General features: G+C 41.0%; 1 protein-coding gene across 6 annotated transcripts; it reads right to left on the reverse strand.

The window, feature by feature from the left end:
• Positions 1–364: 364 nt before the first annotated feature.
• LOC311112453 (endoplasmic reticulum junction formation protein lunapark-B-like) lies at positions 365–26,597 on the reverse strand. Of its 6 annotated transcripts, none has more exons than XM_084155590.1 (14): positions 26,489–26,597; positions 25,766–25,866; positions 24,864–24,905; positions 24,062–24,249; positions 23,268–23,326; positions 19,600–19,640; positions 14,728–14,811; positions 14,573–14,627; positions 12,573–12,797; positions 7,044–7,134; positions 6,695–6,765; positions 3,424–3,591; positions 1,879–2,019; positions 365–1,164 (listed from the first exon to the last, which is right to left on the reverse strand). In XM_084155590.1, the coding sequence occupies exons 2-14, from the start codon at positions 25,790–25,792 to the stop codon at positions 983–985; spliced, it is 1,374 nt and encodes a 457-aa protein (XP_084011716.1). In that variant the 5' UTR covers positions 25,793–25,866; positions 26,489–26,597; the 3' UTR covers positions 365–982. The 6 variants fall into 6 exon arrangements, with proteins under 6 accessions (XP_084011716.1, XP_084011717.1, XP_084011714.1 ...); XM_084155591.1 differs by having other exon boundaries at positions 1,900–2,019; positions 7,044–7,149; XM_084155588.1 differs by having other exon boundaries at positions 7,044–7,149.
• Between the last annotated feature and the right edge of the window lie 602 nt (positions 26,598–27,199).

A 27,199-nucleotide genomic window follows, 5' to 3' on the forward strand; every position in this document is an offset into this window, starting at 1 on the left:
CTTGGAGCGAATGTGGAGCTCATCGATGCTCCTTTTGTTTGGAGGTAGTATTCATCATCAAACCTGAATTATGTATACGTCAAAACATATTCAGCCAGCTCTAGAATAAAGTTTGTTGGTGGGTATTTGTTAGTATCTCGGTCTCTCAAATAGTGAGCTAGGGCTGCCAGCATGGGGAATGCTGGTATATAGACTCCCGACATCTAATGTGCCAAAATACCGTATTCTGTTAATCCCATTATTGGTGAGATCTTATTTATGAAGTCTATATTATTTCACATATGATGGCAATGCTTGCACATGAGATTTAATAAGAGTCTACAAAGTTCGACAATGTGCCGAAAACCTGACATACAAATTAAGCTCCAACACAAAATGACATTTTTATTTATTTCTTAGCCAGAATAAAAGTATCTTCAAATTCATTCTATTCTCACTCTGTAGGCAAAACTTTTGTTTACAAACTAGGCTTATGAGCGGACACATTTCAATATTTCCATAGCAAGGCACAACAGAACTGCTGTAAGTAAATTAAAAACATGTCTTAACTATTTATTGTGTAGCCTAATAAATAACACATTCAGTGCAAATCAGGAACGAGACAGGACCAGTGCATTTGGCAAACGTATCTTTAAAAAAAAAAAAAGTGGATTTGCCAAATCAGTCATTTTGATAATCAAAGTCAATGTAAGAAAGGCTCTCTACACACCCGCAAAGTTATGGTTTAAGTGAGAGAGAGAAAAAAGTGGTCAATTCTTGCTCTATATGGGTTTGAATGCAACTTGACTGGAAAGGTATATAATATGTAAACTCCAAGCAAAATAGATTATTATTTCACTACCAAACAACATCTACATAAAACATTGTGCATTACAAGCAGCTTATGTAAATCCAGGAGCTGGGTACCACATGATTTTAAACACTGCACCATGTCAGTTGATATACATGGAGGGGAGGGTGGGAGGGGGGCATTCAATGTTTTCTACTCTGTTTCCAACTGGGGGACTTCTTGCTTTTCTCCTGGTCTCTCAGGCTCCTCTTCTGTGTGTACGGTCTCTGCGGCCTCTGGTTTCTCTACATTGGGGTCTGGGGTCTCCTCTGTAGACTGGGCCTTTTCAACTTGGGGCTCCACTTCATCAGAAGGGGCCTCCAGCTCCTTCTCATCTGCAACCAGAAGACAGATATTAACAATACAATCTACCACTTGTTTGTTTCTGATAACAGGACTCTCTCTCTGCCTCTGAGCCACTATGTACAAATCACACATTCATAAGCCACTATAATATATTTACTGTATAATATTACTGTCAAACTGTCAGAGCAGCCTATCAAACATTACTAAAATATCAGAGAAAGAAGTGTGTGTGGGGGGGGTGAGTGAATGAGTTAAAGAATTTTAACAGTCAAAACATTTAATCACTACAACTTTGTGTAATTACACAACAATAATAATTTGCAGCATGCACAGCCTGTTAATATTATACCCAATGACCCGATCTGCAAACGCTGAAGCTTTACATTACTCCAGAATTAAGTTAATTATCAACAACTCTCAGGGTTAAAAGAGTGGAATCAGTATAATGGTCAATTGATGGTCATTTTAATGGTCCAACATGAAATAATGCAGCAACATCATTGTGATGCCATGCCATGTGTAGCTGTGATATCAGACAGAAGGGTAAAACTGGAATTTCAGTTAATTTCCTGAATTAAAAATAAATTGACCCCAACTCTGGTTGTTAGTTGCTTGATCATATTAAGATTGTGATACGATTATGGGGCCAGATGCCACAAGAAGCCACATCATTTAAATAGCCTTTAATCAGGGTAAGTGATTGGTAGGACTAAAATCATTATTTGTAAGGGAATGCAAAGCACCAGGCTGTGATAAGATGGGACCTTTGTGGTGATGGTGGACAATGGCGAAACTGTGCACTGAACTCCATGAAGCAGTTGCTAAAGACACAGTGGGCACCCTGGTAGCCACATGACTGGGACCACAGTCTTCACTTTGATCAGCTATTCAAAGACAATGTATAAAGCAATGGTAAATATTATAAAACAAACATGCACAAAAATACAAAAATGGTTAATTGATCATTGAGTTTATAGCAAAACACTATGCTACATTTACCATGTAATTCTAATGACTTGAAGATTATGAATTCATGACTAACCAAGTTGGTCACTGTCATTTAGGTTAGTATTGTGGAGTAACTACAATGTTGTTGATCCATCCTCAAGTTCTCTCCCATCACAGCCATTAAACTCTGTAACTGTCTTAAAGTCACCTTTGGACTCATTGTGAAATCCCTGACCAGTTTCCTTCCTCTCCGGCAAATTAGTTAGGAAGGATGCCTATATCTTTGTAGTAACTGGGTATATTGATACAGCATCCAAAATGCAATTAATAACTTCACCATGCTCAAAGGGATATTCAATGCTTGTTTTTTGTTTACCCATCTACCGACAGGTGCCCTTCTTTGCGAGGCATGGTCTTTGCGGTTGAATCTGTGTTTGAAATTCACTGCGACAGAGGGACCTTACAGATAATTGTATGTGTGGGTACAGAGATGAGGTAGTCATTCAAAAATCATGTTAAAACACTATTATTGCACACAGAGAGTCCATGCAACTTATCATGTGGCTTATTAAGCACATTTTTACTCCTGAACATATCTAGGTTTGTCATAACAAAGGGGTTGAATACTTAAGACTCAATACATTTCAGCTTTTTGTTTTTTATTTAATTAGTAAACATTTCTAAAAACATAATTCTACTTTTACATTATGGGGTATTGTGTGTAGGCCAGTGACACAAAATCTCAATTGAATCTATTTAAAATTCAGGCTATAATATAACAAAATGTGGAAAAAGTCAAGGGGTGTGAATACTTTCTGAAGGCACTGTATGTGGTTGTCCCACCTAGATATCTTAAGATTAATGCACTAAATCACTCTGGATGAGCGTCCGATAAATGACAAATGTTTTACAGAAATGTAAAAACAGGAAAATAGTGCTATTACATAATATTCCACAAATGACTAAATTCAATGACAGGTATTTCTATCAATATTTTACCTTTTTATAATAAACATGTATTTACAGGGTTACATATGAGTTTCTAGGGCACAACATGTGCTTCAGAAGTAGCTAGAATTCATATAGGATATACCTCAATCGATTTCTTTTATCGTATTTTCTGGCGCTCCTAAATTTAAACTAACTTTTTAAAGTTGGGAGCACCAGTGCTGTTAATTTAGAACCTGTTAATTTAGAGCCCTGAATCAAATAAATACAACTTTAATGTCAACACTGATATATTTGGGTCCGCTTAACTCCTCTGATCTTTTGACCCCTGGATTTGGCCAAGTGCTACATATGATTAGTTCATTTCCAAACGGTAACTCTAGTTACTATACCTCCAGAGGGGGTTGCGCTCTCATCAGTGGCCTCTGATGCCGCTGATTTTTCTGGGGTGGGTGATTCCGAGCGCATTCTCCGCTCAAAGCTAAATTCTGGGAGTCTTGGTGCTTGAGGTCGGGTCTTCCTTGCAGGGTTCAGGACGTAACAGTAAGCACACCTGAAAGCTAAAGGGTCATAATGTAAGTAAAATGATTTTAAAGGGAAGGTGCCATGTGCTTCAACAATTGCCCCACAATTTTTTAAAGACCTGTTGAAGATGCATAATCTGCTCAATGGATTACCCTTATTTCAATGTCATAGCTTGAGCTACTTTGGTTACAAAAAGTTGGTTGCACCAGCATATGTGAAAAACTTATGCCAAGGACATTCAACAAGCACAGCACTTACACAAAGGAATGATGATTGGCTGAGAAAAATTAATGATACAAAGTTTGTGGGAGCTGTTTTGTTAGACTTCAGTGCGGCTTTTGACATTATCGATCATAGTCTGCTGCCGGAAACACGTACAGTGGGGAGAACAAGTATTTGATACACTGCCGATTTTGCAGGTTTTCCTACTTACAAAGCATGTCGAGGTCTATAATTTTTTTATCATAGGTACACTTCAACTGTGAGAGACGGAATCTAAAACAAAAATCCAGAAAATCACATTGTATGATTTTTAAGTAATTCATTTGCATTTTATTGCATGACATAAGTATTTGATACATCAGAAAAGCAGAACTTAATATTTGGTACAGAAACCTTTGTTTGCAATTACAGAGATCATACGTTGACCAGGTTTGCACACACTGCAGCAGGGATTTTAGCCCACTCCTCCATACAAACCTTCTCCAGATCCTTCAGGTTTTGGGGCTGTCGCTGGGCAATACGGACTTTCAGCTCCCTCCAAAGATTTTCTATTGGGTTCAGGTCTGGAGACTGGCTAGGCCACTCCAGGACCTTGAGATGCTTCTTACGGAGCCACTCCTTAGTTGCCCTGGCTGTGTGTTTCGGGTCGTTGTCATGCTGGAAGACCCAGCCACGACCCATCTTCAATGCAATTATTGAGGGAAGGAGGTTGTTGGCCAAGATCTCGCGATACATGGCCCCATCCATCCTCCCCTCAATACGGTGCAGCCGTCCTGTCCCCTTTGCAGAAAAGCATCCCCAAAGAATGATGTTTTCACCTCCATGCTTCACGGTTGGGATGGTGTTCTTGGGGTTGTACTCATCCTTCTTCTTCCTCCAAACACAGCGAGTGGAGTTTAGACCAAAAAGCTATATTTTTGTCTCATCAGACCACATTACCTTCTCCCATTCCTCCTCTGGATCATCCAGATGGTCATTGGCAAACTTCAGACGGGCCTGGACATGCGCTGGCTTGAGCAGGGGGACCTTGCGTCCGCTGCAGGATTTTAATCCATAACGGCGTAGTGTGTTACTAATGGTTTTCTTTGAGACTGTGGTCCCAGCTCTCTTCAGGTCATTGACCAGGTCCTACCGTGTAGTTCTGGGCTGATCCCTCACCTTCCTCATGATCATTGATGCCCCACAAGGTGAGATCTTGCATGGAGCCCCAGACCGAGGGTGATTGACCGTCATCTTGAACTTCTTCCATTTTCTAATAATTGCGCCAACAGTTGTTGCCTTCTCACCAAGCTGCTTGCCTATTGTTCTGTAGCCCATCCCAGCCTTGTGCAGGTCTACAATTTTATCCCTGATGTCCTTACACAGCTCTCTGGTCTTGGCCATTGTGGAGAGGTTGGAGTCTGTTTGATTGAGTGTGTGGACAGGTGTCTTTTATACAGATAACGAGTTCAAACAGGTGCAGTTAATACAGGTAATGAGTGGAGAACAGGAGGGCTTCTTAAAGAAAAACTACCAGGTCTGTGAGAGCCGGAATTCTTACTGGTTGGTAGGTGATCAAATACTTATGTCATGCAATAAAATGCAAATTAATTACTTAAAAATCAAACAATGTGATTTTCTGGATTTTTGTTTTAGATTCCGTCTCTCACAGTTGAAGTGTACCTATGATAAAAATTACAGACCTCTACAAGCTTTGTAAGTAGGAAAACCTGCATAATCGGCAGTGTATCAAATACTTGTTCTCCCCACTGTATGTGTTATGGCTATATTGTGGATAAAGAGTTACCTGTCTAACAGAACACTGAGGGTGTTCTTTAATGGAAGCCTCTCCAACAAAATCCAGGTAGAATCAGGAATTCCCAGGGCAGCTGTCTAGGCCCCTTACTTTTTTCAATCTTTACTAACGACATGCCACTGGCTTTGAGTAAAGCCAGTGTGTCTATGTATGCGGATGACTCAACACTATACACGTCAGCTACTACAGCGACCGAAATGACTGCAACACTTAACAAAGAGCTGCAGTTAGTTTCATAATGGGTGGGAAGGAATAAGTTAGTCCTAAATATTTCAACAACTAAAAGCATTGTATTTGGGACAAATCATTCACTAAACCTCAACTAAATCTTGTAATAAATAATGTGGAAATTGAGCAAGTTGAGGTGACTAAGCTGCTTGGAGTAACCCTGGATTGTAAACTGTCATGGTCAAAACATATTGATACAACAATAGCTAAGATGGGGAGAAGTCTGTCCATAAAAAAGTGCTACTCTACCTTGTTAACAGCACTATCAACAAGGCAGGTCCTACAGGCCCTAGTTTTGTCGCACCTGGACTACTGTTCAGTCGTGTCGTCAGGTGCCACAAAGAGGGACTTGGGAAAATTGCAATTGGCTCAGAACAGGGCAGCACGGCTGGCCCTTGGATGTACACAGAGAGCTAACATTAATAATATGCATGTCAACCTCAAAGTGGAGGAGAGATGGACTTCATCACTACTAGTATTTGTGAGAGGTATTGACCTGTTGAAAGCACCGAGCGGTCTGTTTAAACGACTAGCACACAGCTCAGACACCCATGCATACCCCACAAGACATGCCACCAGAGGTCTCTTCACAGTCCCCAAGTCCAGAACAGACTATGGGAGGCGCACAGTACTACATAGAGCCATGACTACATGGAACTCTATTCCTATTCCACATCAGGTAACTGATGCAAGTAGTAGAATCTGATTTAAAAAATCTGATATGAATGTATTGTAATGTTTTTAATTGTATAACTGCCTTAATTTTGCAAGACCCCAGGAAGAGCTAATCGGGATCCATAATAAGTACAAAGCTGGCTGCCAAGCACCGACGGGCAAAGTTAATGCAGTGTTTGAAGGGTAGTGACAGGAAGCAGTGTTTCTCAAAATCTTACCAATATATTCAAATTCCTCTTTTAATGCCATGCCATTATGGGAGAAGCACTGCTGGCATATAAGGGCATATCTGGGGATAAAAGAGCATAAATATTATTGAGAAGAGATTAACCTTGAAGTTGCCTAGATGCAAAACTGTTAAAAGGAGAACTCTAGTAAAGGTCTGCCATTTAAAACTGTATGTTACAGTAACCGTCACAACTGATGAGCACAAAATAGTGAGGCCAACCAGAGAGAATACGATCATCTGCTCACTGTAGGCATAGTACTCTACGAAGCACATCAGTAAAGAGGTAATTGGAAATGCTTATTTAAGAACAGGGAGCCTCTCTGGACGGAAGTACAGACCTGTTCTGAGGGCCATCTCCCACAAGGTATTCGATGACTCTGTCCACAGCACCTCTGTCTCGAGGTAAGACGGGTCTGGCCAGGGGTGGGCCTGGGGGGTGCATACCTAACATTAAATTATAGCACATCATTCAATGACATCATAGGAACACAGTGACAATTAGTGCTTAGTTTAGTTTCTACACATTTTAATACAACAGCCTTTAAAAAACTACACAGGCTGGTTTTTAACAGGTTCTTCTTGAAATAAGGTAAGAATGTAAATCACACTTGTTTAGTGCATAATATGGCATTTAGATTTTGGTTACATAATAAAGTATTGGCTATGGAAAATAAGATCAACTATTTTAATAATCTACACAGGAAACCATTAACAACCAATAAGCAGCTTGGAGGGCTACATACAGAGCCTAGTGAAAGTCTACACACCCCTTGCAGTTTTTAAATTTTGCTGCCTTCAAATTAAAATCCCAAAAAGTAATTTACATTTGTGTTTTCCCCCCATAATGAGCCACACAACCTACTCCAAATTTTGAAAGTGAAATAAATTATAGAACCTTTTCTAAATTAATAAAAAATGAAGATGTCAGAGTTAATACTTGGTGTAAGCACCTTTAGCAGCAATTACAGCTGTGAATCATTTTGAATAATTCTATAAACTTTGCACAACTCTTAGGGTAACAAAACCATTATTTTTGTCAAAATTGCTAAAACTGGTTTGATTGGGAACCATCGATGGACAGCGATTTCCAAACCTTGTCTCTGATTATCAAGCAGATTTAAGTCAGGACTAAGACTGGACCACTCAGGAACACTCAACACCTCTTGGAAACCCATTCTGGTGTGTCTGTGGCATTACAATTTTTGCAATTGTCCCGCTGAAAAATAAAACTCTATCCCAGGGTAAGGTATTCAGAGGACTGAGGCAGGTTTTCCACTAACTTTTTACCTGGGCTTTGCTACTTTAATATTTCATTTGATACTGACAAACTAAGTCCCTGCCAGTGACAAGCATATCCATAACATGATTATTCCACCACAATACTGGAAATTACGGAAGGTTTCACTCAGTGATGTTGTATTGGATTTGACCCAAACCTGAAGTTGTTAATATAGGCCAAAAAGTTAATTTGAGTAATACTGCAAGACAACATGGCAAACAGTCTTGCAGTACTATTTAATATAATAATTTGTTGCAATTATTTCTCAACCTATGCTGGTCTGAAAATGTATCCCAGACATGCTTTAAAAGCTAATTGGCGGCTCTGAGGTTGAATCATTGTTTGACATTCACTATCAAATTGAGTGACCTTGCAGAGACAGGGGAATTTATTTATATATTTTTGTCATTTAGCATACGCTCTTATCCAGAGCGACTTACAGGAGCAATTAGGGTTAAGTGCCTTGCTTAAGGGCACCGACAGATTTTTCACCTAATCGGCTCGGAGATTCGAACCACCAACCTTTTCGGTTACTGGCCCAACGTTCTTAACCGTTTGGCTACCTAGCGGTTAAGTTGTTCTTAAATCATGAGCACCACTACTTTTGCAAACAAATGGACCTCATCCCCCAAAATTGTTGATTTTGTATGAAAATATTACATCCCAAACTTATTTAGATGTGCCAGTGCCACAGCAAGGGGTGTAAAGACCTTCGCAATCAAGACTTCTTTGTGGTTTAATTTTAATTAATTTCATACATTTACATTTTATCATTTAGCCAACGCTCTTATCCAGAGCGACTTACAGTTAGGGCATTCATCTTAAGATAGCTTAGTGGGACTAGGGCTGTTACGGTGACCGTATTACTGCCACACCAGCAGTCAAGAGTCATGACGGCAGTCAAATTCCATGTGACCGTTTAGTTATGGTAATTAGGCTTCTTTAAGCTCTGATGCTGCAGATAATCATTAGTAGCCTACCAAACTTGCAAACTGCCTGGTACTCAGCACTCTATTGTCCCTCTAAATCCCTCTGACATCAATGCAAATGTATTGGAAATCTAATCGAACACTTCATGAGAACCCATGAGCTCATGTTGCACAACATTTCTATAGGCTATGCAATTGCTTGAGAAAACAGAGTTTTGATGGCCTCTATTAAAAAGAGGAGGATCCCATCAGCTCGGCCACATTTTCCAGATTGACTGACCTTCATGTCTTTAAGTAATGATCGACTGTCATTTCTCTTTGCTTATTTGAGCTGTTCTTGCCATAATATGGACTTGGTCTTTTACCAAATAAGGCTATCTTCTGTATACCACCCCTACCTTGTCACAACACAACGGATTGGCTCAAATGCATTAAGAAGGAAAGAAATTCCACAAATGAACTTTTAAGAAGGCACACCAGTTAATTGAAATGCATTCCAAGTGACTACCCCATGAAGCTGGTTGAGAGAATGCCAAGAGTGTGCAAAGCTGTCATCAAGGCAAAGGGTGGCTATTTGAAGAATCTCAAATATAAAATATATTTTGATTTGTTTAACACTTTTTTGGTTACTACATGATTCCATCTGTGTTATTTCATAGTTTTGATGTCTTCACTATTATTCTACAATGTAGACAATAGTAAAAATGAAGAAAAACCCTTGAATGAGTAGGTGTGTCCAAACTTTTGACTGGTACTGTAAGTAATCAGACCCTTTACTCAGTACTTTGTTGAAGCACCTTCGGCAGCGATTACAGCCTCGAGTCTTCTTGGGGATTACGCTACAAGCTAGGCACACCTGTATTAGGGGAGTTTCTCCCATTCTACTCTGCAGATCAGGCTGGATGGGGAGTGTCACTGCACAGCTATTTTCAGGTCTCTCCAAAAAATTTTGATCGGGTTCAAGTCCGGGCTCTGGCTGGGCCACTCAAGGACATTCAGAGACTTGTCCTGTGTTGTCTTGGCTGTGTGCTTAGGGTCGTTGTCCTGTTGGAAGGTGAACCTTTGCCACAGTCTCGAGGTCCTGAGCGCTCTGGAGCAGGTTTTCATCAAGGATCTCTCTGTACTTTGCTCCGTTCATCTTTCCCTTGATCCTGAATAGTCTCCCTGTCCCTGCCGCTGAAAAACATCCCCACAGCATGATGCTGCCACCACCATGCTTCACCGTAGGGATGGTATTGGCCAGGTGATGAGCGGTGACTAATTTCCTCCAGACGTGACGCTTGGCGTTCAGGCCAAAGATTTCAATCTTGATTTCATCAGACCAGAGAATCTTGTTTCTCATGGTCTGAGAGTCCTTTAGGAGCCTTTTGGCAAACTCCAAGTGGGCTGTCATGTGCTTCCGTCTGGCCACTCTACCATAAAGGCCTGATTGATGGATTGCTGCAGAGAGGAACTCAGGAGCTTGTCAGAGTGACCATTGGGTTCTTCCATAAATATAGGTGTTCCAAGCTTGTAGCGTCATACCCAAGAAGACTCGAGGCTGTAATCATTGCCAAAGGTGCTTCAACAAAGTACTGAGTAAATGGTCTGAATACTTATTTAAATGTGATCGTTTTTTATTTTTAATAAATTTGCAAAAATTTCTAAAATCCTGTTTTTGCTTTGTCATTATGGGGTATTGTGTGTAGATTGACGTGACGCTTGGCGTTCAGGCCAAAGAGTTCAATCTTGGTTTCATCAGACCAGAGAATCTTGTTTCTCATGGTCTGAGAGTCCTTTAGGAGCCTTTTGAATACTTATTTAAATGTGATCGTTTTTTTATTTTGAATAAATTTGCAAACATTTCTAAAATCCCGTTTTTGCTTTGTCATTATGGGGCATTGTGTGTAGATTGACGTGATGATTTTTTTTACATTTAATCCATGTTAGAAAAAAGGCTGTAAAGTAACACAATGTGGAAAAAGTGAAGGGGTTTGAATACTTTTCAAATGTATGTTCAATTGTATTCTTCATACTATAAAATAATACCACGGAATTCTAAGCAAATGTTGTCTGCTAAATGAACTACTGTAGCCCACAGCCATATGATATAGCTAGATCAGGACCTAACATAAGGACAACTCAGAGAATGCTATTCTGTTCTTCTGAAATAGACTACATTTTCTTCATATCATGTTTCTTTAGACCTGTCTAAAATAAATAATGGATTTATTGTGATGGTGTAGGATTTGGTGTACATGGATTTATTACACTTTTTTAAATGTAGATGTTCCAAAGGTCTGCATCAGTGGCTTGTAGGCTATGCGTGGAAGCCAGGAGATACTAAATGTGTTTATGTTAATTAACGGTCAATTACTGTGAGACCAGCAGTTATTTGCTTGACAATCACCAGCTGACAAAATATAGTGAGTGGGACCAGTGGACTCAATAGGCTTAGCGAATGAGGAGCGGATGTCGTCAACCTTCTTGTCAAAGTGGCTGGCAAAGTCATCCACAGAGAGGGAGGAGAGAGAGGGAGGAGGGAGAGGAAGGAGGTGGAGGATTAAGGAGGGAGTAAAAGGTGGAAAATACTTTCCTAGGGTTAGAGGCAGAAGCTTGAAATTTAGAGTGATAGAAAGTGGCTAAAGAAGCGGATACAGAGGAAGAGAAGTTAGAGAGGAGGAAGTGAAAGGATGATAGGTCCTCCGGAAGTTTAGTTTTCCTCCATTGTCGCTCAGCTGCCCGCAGCCCTATTCTGTAAGCTCACAATGAGTCACTCAGCCACGGAGCAGGAGGGGAGGGCCGAGCAGGCTGGGAGGAAAGGAGACAGTGCGAGTCATAGGATGCGGAAAGGGAGGAAAGTAGGGTCGAAGAGGCAGAATCAGGAGACCGGAGGGAGAAGGATTTAGCAGAAGAGAGAGATGATAAGATCGAAGAAGAGAGAGTAGCGGGAGAAAGAGTGAAGATTGCGACGTCGCATGACCATCTGGGTAGGGGCTGAGTGGCTAGGGTTGGAGGAGAGGGAGACAGAAAATGAAACAAAGTAGTGATCAGAGACCTGGAGGGGATTGCAGTGAGATTAGTGGGCAAACAGCCTCTAGTAAAGATGAGGTCAAGCGTATTGCCTGCTTTGTGAGTGGGAGGGGACTGGGAAAGGGTGAGGTCAAAAGAGGCAAGGAGGGGAAAGAAACAGTTGGAAAGAAATTAATCGAAGGCAGACGTCGGGAGGTTGACGTCACCCAGTACAAAGAGCAGTGAGCCATCAGGAAATGAGTTTCACTTGGAAAATGTTGAGTAGGTTGTGTAGATCAGTTTAATCCCTTTTTAGATTGAAATTTAAGGCAGCAAAATGTGAAAACTGTGCAAGGCAGTGTAGACAAATCTATTCAAGCAATGATAGTTATTTTCTACACATAAGATCATACACAATTATTGCCTGATGATCTTCCCTGATTGAAATACTGTCTAGAAATACTGTCAGACTGAACTTGCTATTGATTACATAGCTTTTTTCACATGGTGGGGTCACCTAGAAGTTTCTGATATCAAAATAGGGTCGTGGGCCACAAAAGTTTGGTAAGCCCTGATATAGGTGGACCTGAAAGCGCTATAGAATGTTTGTACAATTCTGGCCAAAGCAGCCTACAGTTTACTAACTATCCTATTAGAGCTTTACTCACCCATTCCTGGGATAGGGGTACAGGGGGTCATAGGGGGTCTCCTCATCATGGTCTGCTGGGCGACCGCAGCAGACAGGCCTCTATCCGGGGGTCCTCCTGGGGCCGAGTGAGGAAGGGGACCAGTAGGTGTGGCTACAGCGCCCATGGGGGGGCAGACACCAGGAGGGGGGGTCATGGGAGTTCCCATGACAGGGGGCCTCATGGCTATGTTGCGTTGACGGAGTTCTGAAGAAGAGGGACATGTAGAAAAGGTATTCTTTCTCAAATGGGGGACACTACACAACTGGTTCTCAGAGTTCTTGCCGTGCTCAACGGCAAAACGGCAGGAGATGGCATCTAGGATTTGACACCAGCAACCCTTGGTTGCCGGCTCACATTATGCCAGATTTTTCCTGTCTGATTAGGGATTCAAAACGGCAACATTCCGATTGCTAGCCCATCTCTAATGGCACATTTCCATACAAGATTTACCCCAGTGTTTTACCCAAAAGGCTCAGGCTTTTTTGTTTCCATCTACGTGGACCGGCACCCGTGTCTCACTGGGCCATGGCTCCGGTGGACCTGCTCTCACTTGGGGCCAAAGCCAGGCCACTGGTACTTTTCAGCTGGCATTTGCATAACACTGGCTATCTGTGAACTTTTACACCTTCTCACAAAGCAACTGAACTTTTACACCTTCTCACAAAGCAACTGTTTTGATTATGCAGAGGTTGTTGATTCTGCACTTCACAAGTCCTCACTGTCAGCACTAGCTATGGAAACACAATTTCCCAGTATAACATAAGTGTGTATACACTAGTGCAGGGGTGGGCAACTTTTTTGCTCGAGGGCCACATCGGGATTTCGATAAAATCAACAGAGGGCCACGCAGATTATTTTGTTGTTGACCGATTTGTTTGTCAATTTATTTCTGGGCCAGAAAAAGGGCAGTAATTTCGTAGTTTGCCCAACCCTGCAGCATAACATCAAGAATACCTGCCGACCCCATTGATTGAACTGAAGTCCCCAAGGGGCATTGAATAAACAACTTTTCGCACAAGTGTTCACTCCATTATGGTAAACGTATTTGTTCATAGTCTAAAAGGTAGAGAAAGGGAAGTGTGCGACTGCTCTCCTGAAGTGGCGCAGCGGTCTAAGGCACTGCATCTCAGTGCTTGAGGCGTCACTACAGACCCCCTGGTTCGATTCCAGGCAGTATCACAACCGACCGTGATTGGGAGTCCCATAGGGCGGCGCACAATTGGCCCAGCGTCGTCCAGGTTTGGCCGGTGTAGGCCGTCATTGTAAATAAGAATTTGTTCTTAACTGACTTGCCTAGTTAAATAAAGGTTTTTTTAAAATAAAAAATTCTACAGGACTGTTGGCTCAGGCTCACACCGTGAGCACATGAACAGATACATTCTATGTAACCTAGTCAACCACAGGAATTATGTGGTAGCAATCAAAAGGAAAGTAAGACATTTATAGTTTCTCAATCTCTGGTTTTATGCTTCGATACAGAAACACAACTAATGTAGAGAGGATGCCTTTACCCGGCACAGCCAGAAGAGGACTGGCCACCCCTCAGAGCCTGGTTCCTCTCTATGTTACTTCCTAGGTTCCTGCCTTTCTAGTGAGTTTTTCCTAGCCACCATGCTTCTACATCTGCATTACTTTCTCTTTGGGGTTTAAGGCTGGGTTTCTGTATAGCACTTTGTGTCATCTGCTGATGTAAAAAGGGCTTAATAAATACATTTGATTGATTGAGGGAAGATTTGGCCCATAGACTAGCCCGAAACTTGCAAAGAGTGGGGGGGTGGAGCTACTGCCCTGCTTCCACTACTCATTCAAGTATATCGTGGTCCTCTGTAGCTCAGCTGGTAGAGCACGGCGCTTGTAACGCCAAGGTAGTGGGTTCGATCCCCGGGACCACCCATACACAAAAAAAATGTATGCACGCATGACTGTAAGTCGCTTTGGATAAAAGCGTCTGCTAAATGGCATATTATTATATTATTTACCTTGGCCCGTTCTAGGAGTCATCTGACCTGGCCTGACTGGCGTGAATTCCATTTCCTTTAAAAATTAAATAACAATCTCAGATCAATTCATAATTGAAAGAAATAGCAGAAGAAATAATTGATTCGTTTTCTTTAAAAACAGACACTGTACTTGCCACTTTTTTATTTGCTTCAGGATCAAACCTCTCAAGAATTAACTTGGCATTTTTGTAGGTTTCAGTCTCCATCACCTCTTCCAACTGTAGAAAAAAAAAAAGTACCAAAAATAAAATTGGTTAAGGAACTCTATCTGCACAGCATTGGGTTGCAAAGGGAGGGTATATTACCATTAAACTACAAGAATTTTAGTAGATTTCAAGTTAAAATATATATATACACACACTACCAGTCAAAAAGTGGTCCTCTGTAGCTCAGCTGGTAGAGCACGGCGCTTGTAACGCCAAGGTAGTGGGTTCGATCCCCGGGACCACCCATACACAAAAGAAAATGTATGCACGCATGACTGTAAGTCGCTTTGGATAAAAGCGTCTGCTAAATGGCATATTATATTATTATTATATTATTAAAAGTTTGGAGACACCTACTCAAGGGTTTTTCTTTATTTTTACATTGTAGAATAATAGTGAAGACATTAAAACTATGAAATAACATATGGAATCATGTAGTAACCAAAAAAGTGTTAAAATAATTAAAATATAGTTTATATTTGAGATTCTTGAAATAGCCACCATTTGCCTTGATGACAGCTTTGCACACTCTTGGCATTCTCTCAACCAGCTTCATGAGGTAGTCACCTGTAATGCATTTCAATTAACAGTTGTGCCTTCTTAAAAGTTAATTTGTGGAATTTCTTTCCTTCTTAATGCATTTGAGCCAATCAGTTGTGTTGTGACAAGGTAGGGGTGGTATACAGAAGATAGCCTTATTTGGTAAAAGACCAAGTCCATATTATGGCAAGAACAGCTGAAATAAGCAAAGAGAAACGACAGTCCATCATTACTTTAAGACATGAAGGTCAGTCAATACGGAACATTTCAAGAACTTTCAAAGTTTCTTCAAGTGCAGTCGCAAAAACCATCAAGCGCTATGATGAAACTGGCTCTCATGAGGTCCGCCACAGGAATGGAAGAACCAGAGTTACCTCTGCTGCAGAGGATAAGTTCATTAGAGTTACCAGTCTCAGAAATTGCAGCCCAAATAAATGGTTCAGAGAGTTCAAGTCACAGACACATCTCAACATCAACTGTTCAGTGGGAACTGTGTGAATCAGGCCTTTATGGTAGAATTGCTGCAAAGAAACCAATACTAAAGGTCACCAATAAGAAGAAGATACCTGCATGGACCAATAAACAGGAGCAATGGACATTAGACCGGTGGAAATGTGTCATTTAGTCCAAATTGGAGATTTTTGGTTCCAACCGCCGTGTCTTTGTGAGACGCGGTGTGGGTGTACGGATGATCTCCGCATGTGTATTTCTCACCGCAAAGCATGGAGGAGTAAGTGTTATGGTGTTGGGGTGCTATGCTGGTGACACGGTCTGTGATTTATTTAGAATTCAAGGCACACTTAACCAGCATGGCTACCACAGCATTTTCTGAGGCTGGTAACTCTAATGAACTTCCAGTGGCGGTCCTCATGAGAGCCAGTTTCATCATAGCGCTTGATGGTTTTTGCGACTGCACTTGAAGAAACGTTCAAAGTTCTTGAAATGTTCCGTATTGACTGACCTTCATGTCTTAAAGTAATGATGGACTGTCGTTTCTCTTTGCTTATTTGAGCTGTTCTTGTCATAATATGGACTTGGTCTTTTACCAAATAGGGCTATCTTCTGTATACCTTGTCACAAGACAACTGATTGGTTCAAACGCATTAAGAAGGAAAGAAAAACTTATTTTCCACCATAATTTGCAAATCCTACAATGTGATTTTCTGGATTTTTTTCCCTCATTTTGTCTGTCATAGTTGACGTGTACCTATGATGAAAATTACAGGCCTCTCTCATCTTTTTAAGTGGGAGAACTTGCACAATTGGTGGCTGACTAAATACTTTTTTCCCCCACTGTACATACTGAACAAAAATAAAAACGCAACATTTAAAGTGTTTGTCCAATTTTTCATGAGCTGAAATAAAACATCCCAGAAATGTTCTATACACACAAAATTTTTATTTCTCTCAAATGTTGTGCATAAATTTGTTTACATCCCTGTTGGTGAGCATTTCTCCTTTGCCAAGATAATCCATCCACCTGACAGGTGTGGCATATCAAGAAGCTGATTAAACAGCATGATCATTACACAAGTGCACCTTGTGCGGGGGACAATAAAAGGCCACTCTAAAATGTGCAGTTTTGACGGAGCGTGCAACTGGCATGCTGATTGCAGAAATTTCCACCAGACCTGTTGCCAGAGAATTGAATGTTCATTTATCTACCATAAGCCGCCTCCAACGTCATTTTAGAGTATTTGGTAGTAAGTCCAACCAGCCTCACAACCGCAGACCACATGTAACCATGCCAGCCAAGGACCTCCTCATCTGGCTTCTTCACCTGCGGGATTGTCTGAGACCAGCCACCTGGACAGCTGATGAAACTGTGGGTTTGCACAACCGAATAATTTCTGCACCAACTGTCAGAAACCTTCTAAGGGAAGCTCATCTGCGTGCTCGTCGTCCTCACCAGGGTCTTGACCTGACTGCAGTTCGGCATTGTAACTGACTTCATAGGGCAAATGCTCACCTTTGACAGCCACTGGCACGCTGGAGAAGTGTGCTCTTCACAGATGAATCCCGGTTTCAACTGTACTGGGCATACGGCAGACAGCGTGTATGGCGTCGTGTGGGCGAGCGGTTTGCTGATGTCAACGTTGTGAACAGAGTGCCCCATGGTGGCGGTGGGGTTATGGTATGGGCAGACAACGTATACAACTGCATTTTATCAATGGCAAATTGAATGCACAGATACCGTGACGAGATCCTGAGGCCCATTGTCGTACCATTCATCCGCCGCTATCCCCTCATGTTTCAGCATGATAATGCACAGCACTGTGTCACAAGGATCTGTACACAATTCCTGGAAGCTGAAAATGTCCCAGATTTTCCATGGCCTACTCACCAGACATGCCACCCATTGAGCATGTTTGGGATGCTCTGGATCGACGTGTACAACAGCGCGTTCCAGTTCCCGCCAATATCCAGCAACTTCGCACAGTCATTGAAGAGGAGTGGGACAACATTCCACAGGCATCAATCAACAGCCTGATCAACTGTAGGCGAAGGAGATGTCGCGCTGCATGAGGCAAATGGTGGTTACATCAGATACTGACTGGTTTTCTGATCCATGCCCCTATTTAAAAAAAAAAAGTTATGTGCCCAACAGATGCATATCTGTATTCCCAGTCATGTGAAATACATAGATTAGGGCATAATGCATTTATTTTAATTGACCGATTTCCTTAGTAACTTTAACTCAGTAAAATCTTTCAAATTGTTGCATGTTGTGTTTATATTTTTGTTAAGTGTATATCAGAAAACATCTAGTGGCTTTTTGGGGTACTTCAGATTATCACAGGTGTCTATCTCTGGCCCTCTGTGTGGCCTTTGCACAAAATATATACAATAATTGAATGACAAATATGTAAAACATTATCCTAAATATAAACCATCAACTAAGTGAATACCGTTTGTTTACTATGAGGGTTTCAGCATTGATATATTTGTTAATATACCTTTATTTTACTATGTCTTTGTTGTAAATGTTGTGAGAAAAGTCAATAGTTGGAAGAGTTGCAGAGTTAATTGAAAATAATGTCATTGTAGATGCTTTTTTCATTAATTAGGCAATTTTCTCTTGAACCATATGGTCTATCCACTAGAAACTCAAGGACAATATGGACACAGATATACAAAAATGAATACAAGTACAAATTACCAAAGTCACCATTGCTTGCCATAGATTACCTGTTAATTACCAAAATTACAGAAGACTCCGGTAATTTTGGTAAATTTCCGGTAGCTTTGCAACCCTAGCAGAGCAAATATTTTTGATGACCTTTTTAAATACACAAAAGCTACAATAACATGATAAACACTAATAGTAAATCATAGGGGAAATACCTTACAACAGGATTTAAAAATAATTTTACGCTTATACCATTATCCTAGTGGTTTCATTTGTTGTAACCGAAAATGTGTACTCTGTGGCAGAAAAAACTCTGTTCGTGAACACCAAAACTGCCAAGTAAGGAAATTCTGATTTTGCAAGTCAGCAACCATATGGTTTGCAATTCAAATTTGCATCAGGAAAACACCAGTGTGAATTGTTTGCTAGTAGAAGATAAATAATAACACGCAGCAATATCGATAATGGGGTGTGAAAATCCATCAGCCACAATAATAATATGCCATTTAGCAGACGCTTTTATCCAAAGCGACTTACAGTCATGCGTGCATACATTTTTGTGTATGGGTGGTCCCGGGGATCGAACCCACTACCTTGGCGTTACAAGCGCCGTGCTCTACCAGCTGAGCTACAGAGGACCACAATTATTGGAAGTTATTAGACATGAAATCCTCTAAATGCTTACTGCTATTAATTTACAAAGGATCGTTAAGGGAGCGCTTTATTGAACACAGTCTCTCTGCCAATTAGCCTGCTGTCTGCATTGATTTTAGATAATTTCTTAGCACTGGGAATTAGGGTTTGGGTCACAGGGGTGTATTATGCATAGATCAGCACAAATTACATCATAATGGGTTTCAAAGGTCAGAGCGCATGAGAGTTGTGCAAGGAGCTCCAGACACGATTAAACGTTTAGGACTATTAAAAGGCAATCAGGGAAAGTGTCATTGTGTCATTAAGATATCAGCTCTGGATCAATGACAATGACACGTTTACTTCAAAACACTAAGGGCTGGTTTCTCCATTGAGCATGCTTTTTAGTCAAGGACTAGGATTAATTTGTGCCCAGGAAACCAGCCCTGCCCTGAATGATATAAAAATAATTGGAAGATATAAAAATCTACACTTACGATTTTTCTTTTTCCAACTTTTAAATCTTCTAGTTTGTCATCTGAAACAAAAGTGACGAGGCATGCGTTGTTGAGTATTTGTCATGAAACACACATGCATTTTCAAACATCTGCATTTTAAGAGACATTTACATTAATATATATACAGTGGGGAGAACAAGTATTTGATACACTGCCGATTTTGCAGGTTTTCTTACTTACAAAGCATGTAGAGGTCTGTCATTTTTTATCATAGGTACACTTCAACTGTGAGAGACGGAATCTAAAACAAAAATCCAGAAAATCACATTGTATGATTTTTAGGTAATTAATTTGCATTTTATTGCATGACATAAGTATTTGATCACCTACCAACCAGTAAGAATTCCGTCTCTCACAGACCTGTTAGTTTTTCTTTAAGAAGCCCTCCTGTTCTCCACTCATTACCTGTATTAACTGCACCTGTTTGAACTTGTTACCTGTATAAAAGACACCTGTCCACACACACAATCAAACAGACTCCAACCTCTCCACAATGGCCAAGACCAGAGAGCTGTGGAAGGACATCAGGGATAAAATTGTAGACATGCACAAGGCTGGGATGGGCTACAGCACAATAGGCAAGCAGCTTGGTGAGAAGGCAACAACTGTTGGCGCAATTATTAGAAAATGGAAGAAATTCAAGATGACGGTCAATCACCCTCGGTCTGGGGCTCCATGCAAGATCTCACCTCGTGGGGCATCAATGATCATGAGGAAGGTGAGGGATCAGCCCAGAACTACACGGCAGGACCTGGTCAATGACCTGAAGAGAGCTGGGACCACAGTCTCAAAGAAAACCATTAGTAACACACTACGCCGTCAAGGATTAAAATCCTGCAGTGCACGCAAGGTCCCCCTGCTCAAGCCAGCGCATGTCCAGGCCCGTCTGAAGTTTGCCAATGACCATCTGGATGACCCAGAGGAGGAATGGGAGAAGGTCATGTGGTCTGATGAGACAAAAATAGAGCTTTTTGGTCTAAACTCCACTCGCCGTGTTTGGAGGAAGAAGAAGGATGAGTACAACGGCAAGAACACCATCCCAACCATGAAGCATGTAGGTGGAAACATCATTCTTTGGGGATGCTTTTCTGCAAAAGGGACAGGACGACTGCACCGTATTGAGGGGAGGATGGATGGGGCCATGTATCGCGAGATCTTGGCCAACAACCTTCCCTCAGTAAGAGCATTGAAGATGGGTCATGGCTGGGTCTTCCAGCATGATAACGACCCGAAACACACAGCCGGGGCAACTATGGAGTGGCTCCGTAAGAAGCATCTCAAGGTCCTGGAGTGGCCTAGCCAGTCTCCAGACCTGAACCCAATAGAAAATCTTTGGAGAGTGCTGAAAGTCCGTATTGCCCAGCGACAGCCCCGAAACCTGAAGGATCTGGAGAAGGTCTGTATGGAGGAGTGGGCCAAAATCCCTGCTGCAGTGTGTGCAAACCTGGTCAAGACCTACAGGAAACGTTTGATCTCTGTAATTGCAAACAAAGGTTTCTGTACCAAATATTAAGTTATGCTTTTCTGATGTATCAAATACTTATGTCATGCAATAAAATGCAAATTAATTACTTAAAAATCATACAATGTGATTTTCTGGATTTTTGTTTTAGATTCCGTCTCTCACAGTTGAAGTGTACCTATGATAAAAATTACAGACCTCTACAAGCTTTGTAAGTAGGAAAACCTGCAAAATCAGCAGTGTATCAAATACTTGTTCTCCCCACTGTGTGTGTGTGTGTGTGTGTGTGTGTGTGTGTGTGTGTGTGTGTGTGTGTGTGTGTGTATATATATATATATACACACATACACAGTACCAGTGAAACATTTGGACACACCTACATTCAAGGGTTTCTTTATTTGTTACTATTTTCTCCATTGTAGAATAATAGTGAAGACATCAAAACTATGAAATAACACATATGGAATCATATAGAAACCAAAAAAGTGTTAGTCACCCTTTGCCTTGATTACAGCTTTGCACACTCTTGGCATTCTCTCAAACAGCTTCACCTGGAATGCTTTTCCAACAGTCTTGAAGTTGTTCCCAATTATGCTGAGCACTTGTTGGCTGCTTTTCCTTCACTCTGCGGTCCAACTCATCCTAAACCATCTCAATTGGGTTGAGGTTGGGTGATTGTGGAGGCCAGATCATCTGACGCAGCACTCCATCACTCTCTTTCTTGGTCAAATAGCCCTTACACAGCCTGGAGGTGTGTTGTGTCATTGTCCTGTTGAAAAACAAGTGAAAGTCCCACTAAGCGCAAACCAGATGGGATGGCGTATCGCTGCAGAATGCTTTGGTACCCATGCTCGTTAAGTGTGCCTTGAATTCTAAATAAATCACAGTGTCAACAGCAAAGCACCCCCACACCATCACACCCCCTCCTCCATGCTTCCCGGTGGGAATCACACATGCGGAGATCATCCGTTCACCTACTCTGCGTCTAACAAAGACATGGCGGTTGGAACCAAATATCTCAAATTTGGACTAATCAGACCAAAGGACAGAATTCCACCGTTCTAATGTCCATTGCTCGTGTTTCTTGGCCCAAGCAAGTATCTTCTTCTTATTGGTGTCCTTTAGTAGTGGTTTCTTTGCAGCAATTCGACCATGAAGGCCTGATTCATGCAGTCTCCTCTGAACAGTAGATGTTGAGATGTGTCTGTTACTTGAACTCTGTGAAGCATTTATTTGGGCTGCAATCTGAGGTGCAGTTAACTCTAATGAACGTATCCTTTGCAGCAGAGGTAACTCTGGGTCTTCCTTTCCTGTGGTGGTACTCATGAGAGCCAGTTTCATCATAGCGCTTGATGGTTTTTGCGACTGCACTTGGAGAAACTTTCAAAGTTCTTGAAATGTTCCGTATTGACTGACCTTCATGTCTTAAAGTAATGCTTATTTGAGCTGTTCTTGCCATAATATGGACTTGGTCTTTTACCAAATAAGGCTATCTTCTGTATACCACCCATACCTTGTCACAACACAACTGATTGGCTCAAACGTATTAAGGAAAGAAATTCCACAAATTAACTTTTAAGAAGGCACACCTGTTAATTTAAATGCATTACAGGTGACTACCTCATGAAGCTGGTTGAGAGAATGCCAAGAGTGTGCAAAGCTGTCATCAAGACAAAGGGTGGCTACTTTGAAGAATCTCAAATATAAAATATATTTTGATTTGTTGAACACTTTTTGGTTACTACATGATTCCATATGTGTTACCTGATTAGTCCTGTAGCTCAGTTGGTAGAGCATGGCGCTTGCAACGCCAGGTTTGTGGGTTCGTTTCCCACGGGGGGCCAGTATGAAAAATGTATGCACTCACTAACTGTAAGTCGCTCTGGATAAGAGCGTCTGCTAAATTACTAAAATGTAAATGTGTTATTTCATAGTTTTGATGTCTTCACTATTATTCTACAATGTAGAAAATAGTAAAGAAAATAAGGAAAACCCTTGAATGAGTAGGTGTGTCCAAACTTTTGACTGGTACTGTACATATTATTTTTTTTTACAATGACTTGCAATTCAAAACAAGACAAGCTAAACTTAATGTAAAGAAGAGAATCCTATGTTTGTAAAAACAAAAATGTGGTGGTGGATGGGCCAATAAAAAATATACAATTTAAAATAAGAGAAGCCTTACTGTTTCTTTCTGTTCGCTTTGAGAAAAGGAATATCAGCAGCTTCCTCATAAACCACACTCTGAAAAGCAATCAGGAATATTAGAATGCAGCAGAAACAGTCTTCCATTGTTGAATAGTTACTCAGAAAAGCAGTTCAGAGAGAGCATCACTTTCTGTGGTAAAGCAATTTGTGATCAATGGAACAATACAGAAGACTCTTCACTTTGAAGATTATGTGGTGGTGTTTTTACTTGGCGGGACATTTTGATGACCTGAATGAGTAGCATAGGCCTACATATTGAAAAGTAACTTTGGCATTAGATACACAAAACCAGAACAGTTGTGGAATAAGATGAAATATTGATTGAAACAATAAATATAAAACATCTATGTCTGTGCTTGGGAGATTTCATGTTAATGAAAAATGTGTGGATGCTCGGCATCTTCTCTGACTTATGTGCCCCGAGGTACTTTTGAACTGCCAACAAACATCTTTACAAAGTAAGCTACATGCACATAATAGTATACATACTTAAAGAGGCAATCTGGAATTAGTGCATACATTTTTTTACTTTTAAATAAAGGACAGCCATTGATTGATTCTTGAAGAATACAACTTATGAATGCCTTATTTACCATGTTTGTAAACAATGTAATTTCAAACCAACACTGTATAGCTATAAAACATGATTTTGATCAGTGCCGTCTATGAATTTGAGAGTGGGTACATTCCTCCAGTCCCATGGCTCAGCTGTTATCCCAGATTGCCCTTTTAAGGTTATGTGTGACAGAGGACAGAGTAGGCTATACTTACAATATAGGAAATAAAAATAAGGGCAAAGTCATCACGATGCGTCCTGTCCATTGTTCGGGGAGATACCAGAAGTAAACACTTATGCAAGTAATAAGATAGAGCACAGATGAATACAGAAGTAGTCTTCCCACCCACAACTTCTCCAGTCTCTGATTCTTCGCTCTAAATTCCTCAAGGTCCTTAATATCCTGAAAAGACAACAAAATGCCATGACAAGTATTTTAAAAAAGAAAACAGGTCACTATAGTTTGATTATATTAAATTATGGAATGCTTGGGTAATGCCAGAGTATTAACCCAGCCTTATGCTACACATGAAAAGGGTTTTGTAAAATGTTAAGCTTTGTTTCTTCTAATTCTTCTCAAAAAAGTATAACCTCTTTCCTAGTATCTGACGGCCAATGTGCTGGCCAAAGTCAGAGTTGTAGACATCTGTGCCTATCACTAAAATATCAAAACAGATCACTGCCTGACTGATAATTACAGGGGGATACAAGATGAAGCTCATGGACAGGACTGCGGGAGAAGCTTGGTCCTGTAGGTAGCTTAGTGGGTAAGAGCGTTGTGCCAGTAACCGAAAGGTCGCTGGTTCTAATCCCCGAGCCGACTAGGTGAAAAATCTGTCGATGTGCCCTTAAGCAAGGCACTTAACCCTAATTGCTCATGTAAGTCGCTCTGGATAAGAGCATCTGCTAAATGACTAAAATGTAAATGTATATTGACTGTAGAAACTGTTTTTAATACCAGAAGCCTATATAATGTTGAAAAGTAGGGATTATAGCAATATTTAACCTAATACTTACCTTGTCAATGCCTTCTAGAAGTTCAACCGTCGTTGGTTTAGCCTGTTCGAAGATTAGATACAATTTACTTCTGAATCACAAAACAAATGGCTAGGACCATATGTGTGTGCTGAATGCAATGTTTTTGCTCTCTCTTAATATAAAAGGTAACTAGGCTAATATGTATAAAAGACAACTGTCCCTATAATAGATATTATAAACATCTGTAACTTCAACACATCATGCATGCCCTCAAACAACGCCAAAAACATTGGCTCAATTCCATTTTGAAACTAGCCAGACAGTACAGTATAGTTGACTAGTCAGTGATGTAGGCTACTTGATTGCATTAAACTGAAAGCTTGAAATGCTAAGAGAGCATTGGGTTGGTAGCTAGCTAGTTAGGCCGTTGAGTAGACATATTCTCCAGATGTATGTGGCGCAGCGGTCTAACTGGTTCGATTCCAGGCTGTATCACAACCGGCCGTGATTGGGAGTCCCATAGGGCGGCGCACAATTGGCCCAGCGTCGTCTGGGTTTGGCTGGTGTAGGCCGTCATTGTAAATAAGAATTTGTTCTTAACTGACTTGCCTAGTTAAATAATGGTAAAAGTAAACATTTTAATAAGCTCAGATATCGACTCTGCCACATGAGCATGCTGTTGTGGCACAGTCGATGGACTGCTGGGCCAGAAGATTAAGGGTTCCCACATCTGACACCAATGTAATGAAACAGGAGTGCGGCTCTAACCCTCAACCTTCTGGCCCGAAGCCCAGCGAGCCATCGACTGTGCCAAAAAAAGCATGCTCAAGTGGCAGAGTCGATATCCGCGCTTATAAACCAGCGTCGCTAGAATCCTTAGATAGCTAGTGTAGCTATAATAATCCTAATGTTACGGACTTGTTTAACGTGCATATAGTTACCTTCCACCGGGAAACAACAGCACCCATCTCTGTAGAATGTATTGGTGTCCCGCTCCTCGTCTTTGTCCACTCTTTCCTTTATGTTAGCTAGCTGCCTAAAACTGTTGAAAAGTAAAGGTAAGATATAGCTAGCTACCTAAACAATAACTCAGACAGCTAACGTTAGCTAGGTAAGATTACAGAATGGAAAGTGCAAACGATAGCAAGCCCATTCAGATGGTTGTTACTGGCTACAACGTAGAAATTAATGAAAACAAAAATGTCTGGTCTTAATTTACAGTTAGGGTTAGGCATAAGGTTAGCAGTGTGGTTAATGTTAGGTTTAAAATCTGATTTTAAGAAGATACATTTGAGAAATAGGCAGGGTAAACTTTAGCCATAATTAAGACTTTGTGGCTGTGATAACTAGTGGAAACCCCATTCAGAGACAAAAAGTCAAAGCTAACGCTAAACAGCCCTGACGTCCTGGCATGTCCCATTGAAGCCCCTGCAGGAAAATACTCACTTGTTGGGCACGACCGTGATACGGTTTTGTAATCATGAGTCACTCAACATAATTGTATAGACTAACGTAACACTGTAGATTGATGCTAGTGATAGCTCGCTAGCTGACAATGATATAAACTGGCTAGCAGCATACGCTACGTTACCATGTAACGTTAACCTAACGTTAGTGTGTTAGAAACAGACAGACATTAAAATACATCCAAGTCTGCTACTTACGGTTGCTTGCTAGCTAGCTAACGTTAGATAGCTTATTGTCATGCAAGAAAGAGTCAATAACAACACTGGGGGAATTCGGTTTCTTCTTCTCCTTCTCCTTCTATGCTATAATGGCGGTCCGCAAACAAACGTTTAGGGTGCATGGCGCCAACTACTGTGCTGGAGAGTGTGGTCATCACGGTTTACTACATACAGTAGTAGCTCTAGCAACATTAGTATAAAATCAAATAAACACAAAAAACCTCCTACCTAATAATGAACTACTAAGGACATAAAAAAGAGCCCTACAAACCCTTCTCGATTCCCCAAACCCCCCCCCCCCCAACCCTGTCCAACATCAATAACCGTACACATAAATGTTTCCCTCTCTTCAACATACTTACAACAATACCACAACACATGCTCCACCGTTTCACCGAATATACAATCTGGTCACAAAACATTCACATACTTGCCAACCAGATGTAATGATGAGTTCAATAAACAATGTCCTAGTCGCAACTTAGCAAACATCACCTTCCTAGTCTGGCCTTTGACCTTTCTTTGGAGGGCCTTTCTACTCCGGCCCTTGGTCTCGGAGTAGATACAATTGCGTAGTATAATATTCACAGGGGATAAAAAACGAAGGTTATCAGAACATACACTACATGACCAAAATGTACAGTTGAAGTCGGAAGTTTACAAACACTTAGGTTGGAGTCATTGAAACTA

This window comes from Coregonus lavaretus, assembly GCF_964263955.1.
Source record: "Coregonus lavaretus genome assembly, chromosome: 38".
Taxonomy (NCBI): domain Eukaryota; kingdom Metazoa; phylum Chordata; class Actinopteri; order Salmoniformes; family Salmonidae; genus Coregonus; species Coregonus lavaretus.

What these genes read in the sequence shown, in the direction of transcription:
- LOC311112453 (XM_084155588.1), bottom strand. Translation starts at nt 25,792, where the DNA reads ATGGGTGCTGTTGTTTCCCGGTGGAAG. An exon ending in AAGTTGGAAAAAGAAAAATC is followed by an intron (nt 14,812 to 19,599) that starts GTAAGTGTAGAT and finishes TTTTTTCTACAG; the next exon opens with TTGGAAGAGGTGATGGAGAC. An exon ending in TCCCATCTTATCACAGCCTG is followed by an intron (nt 1,165 to 1,878) that starts GTGCTTTGCATT and finishes TTCTGGTTGCAG; the next exon opens with ATGAGAAGGAGCTGGAGGCC.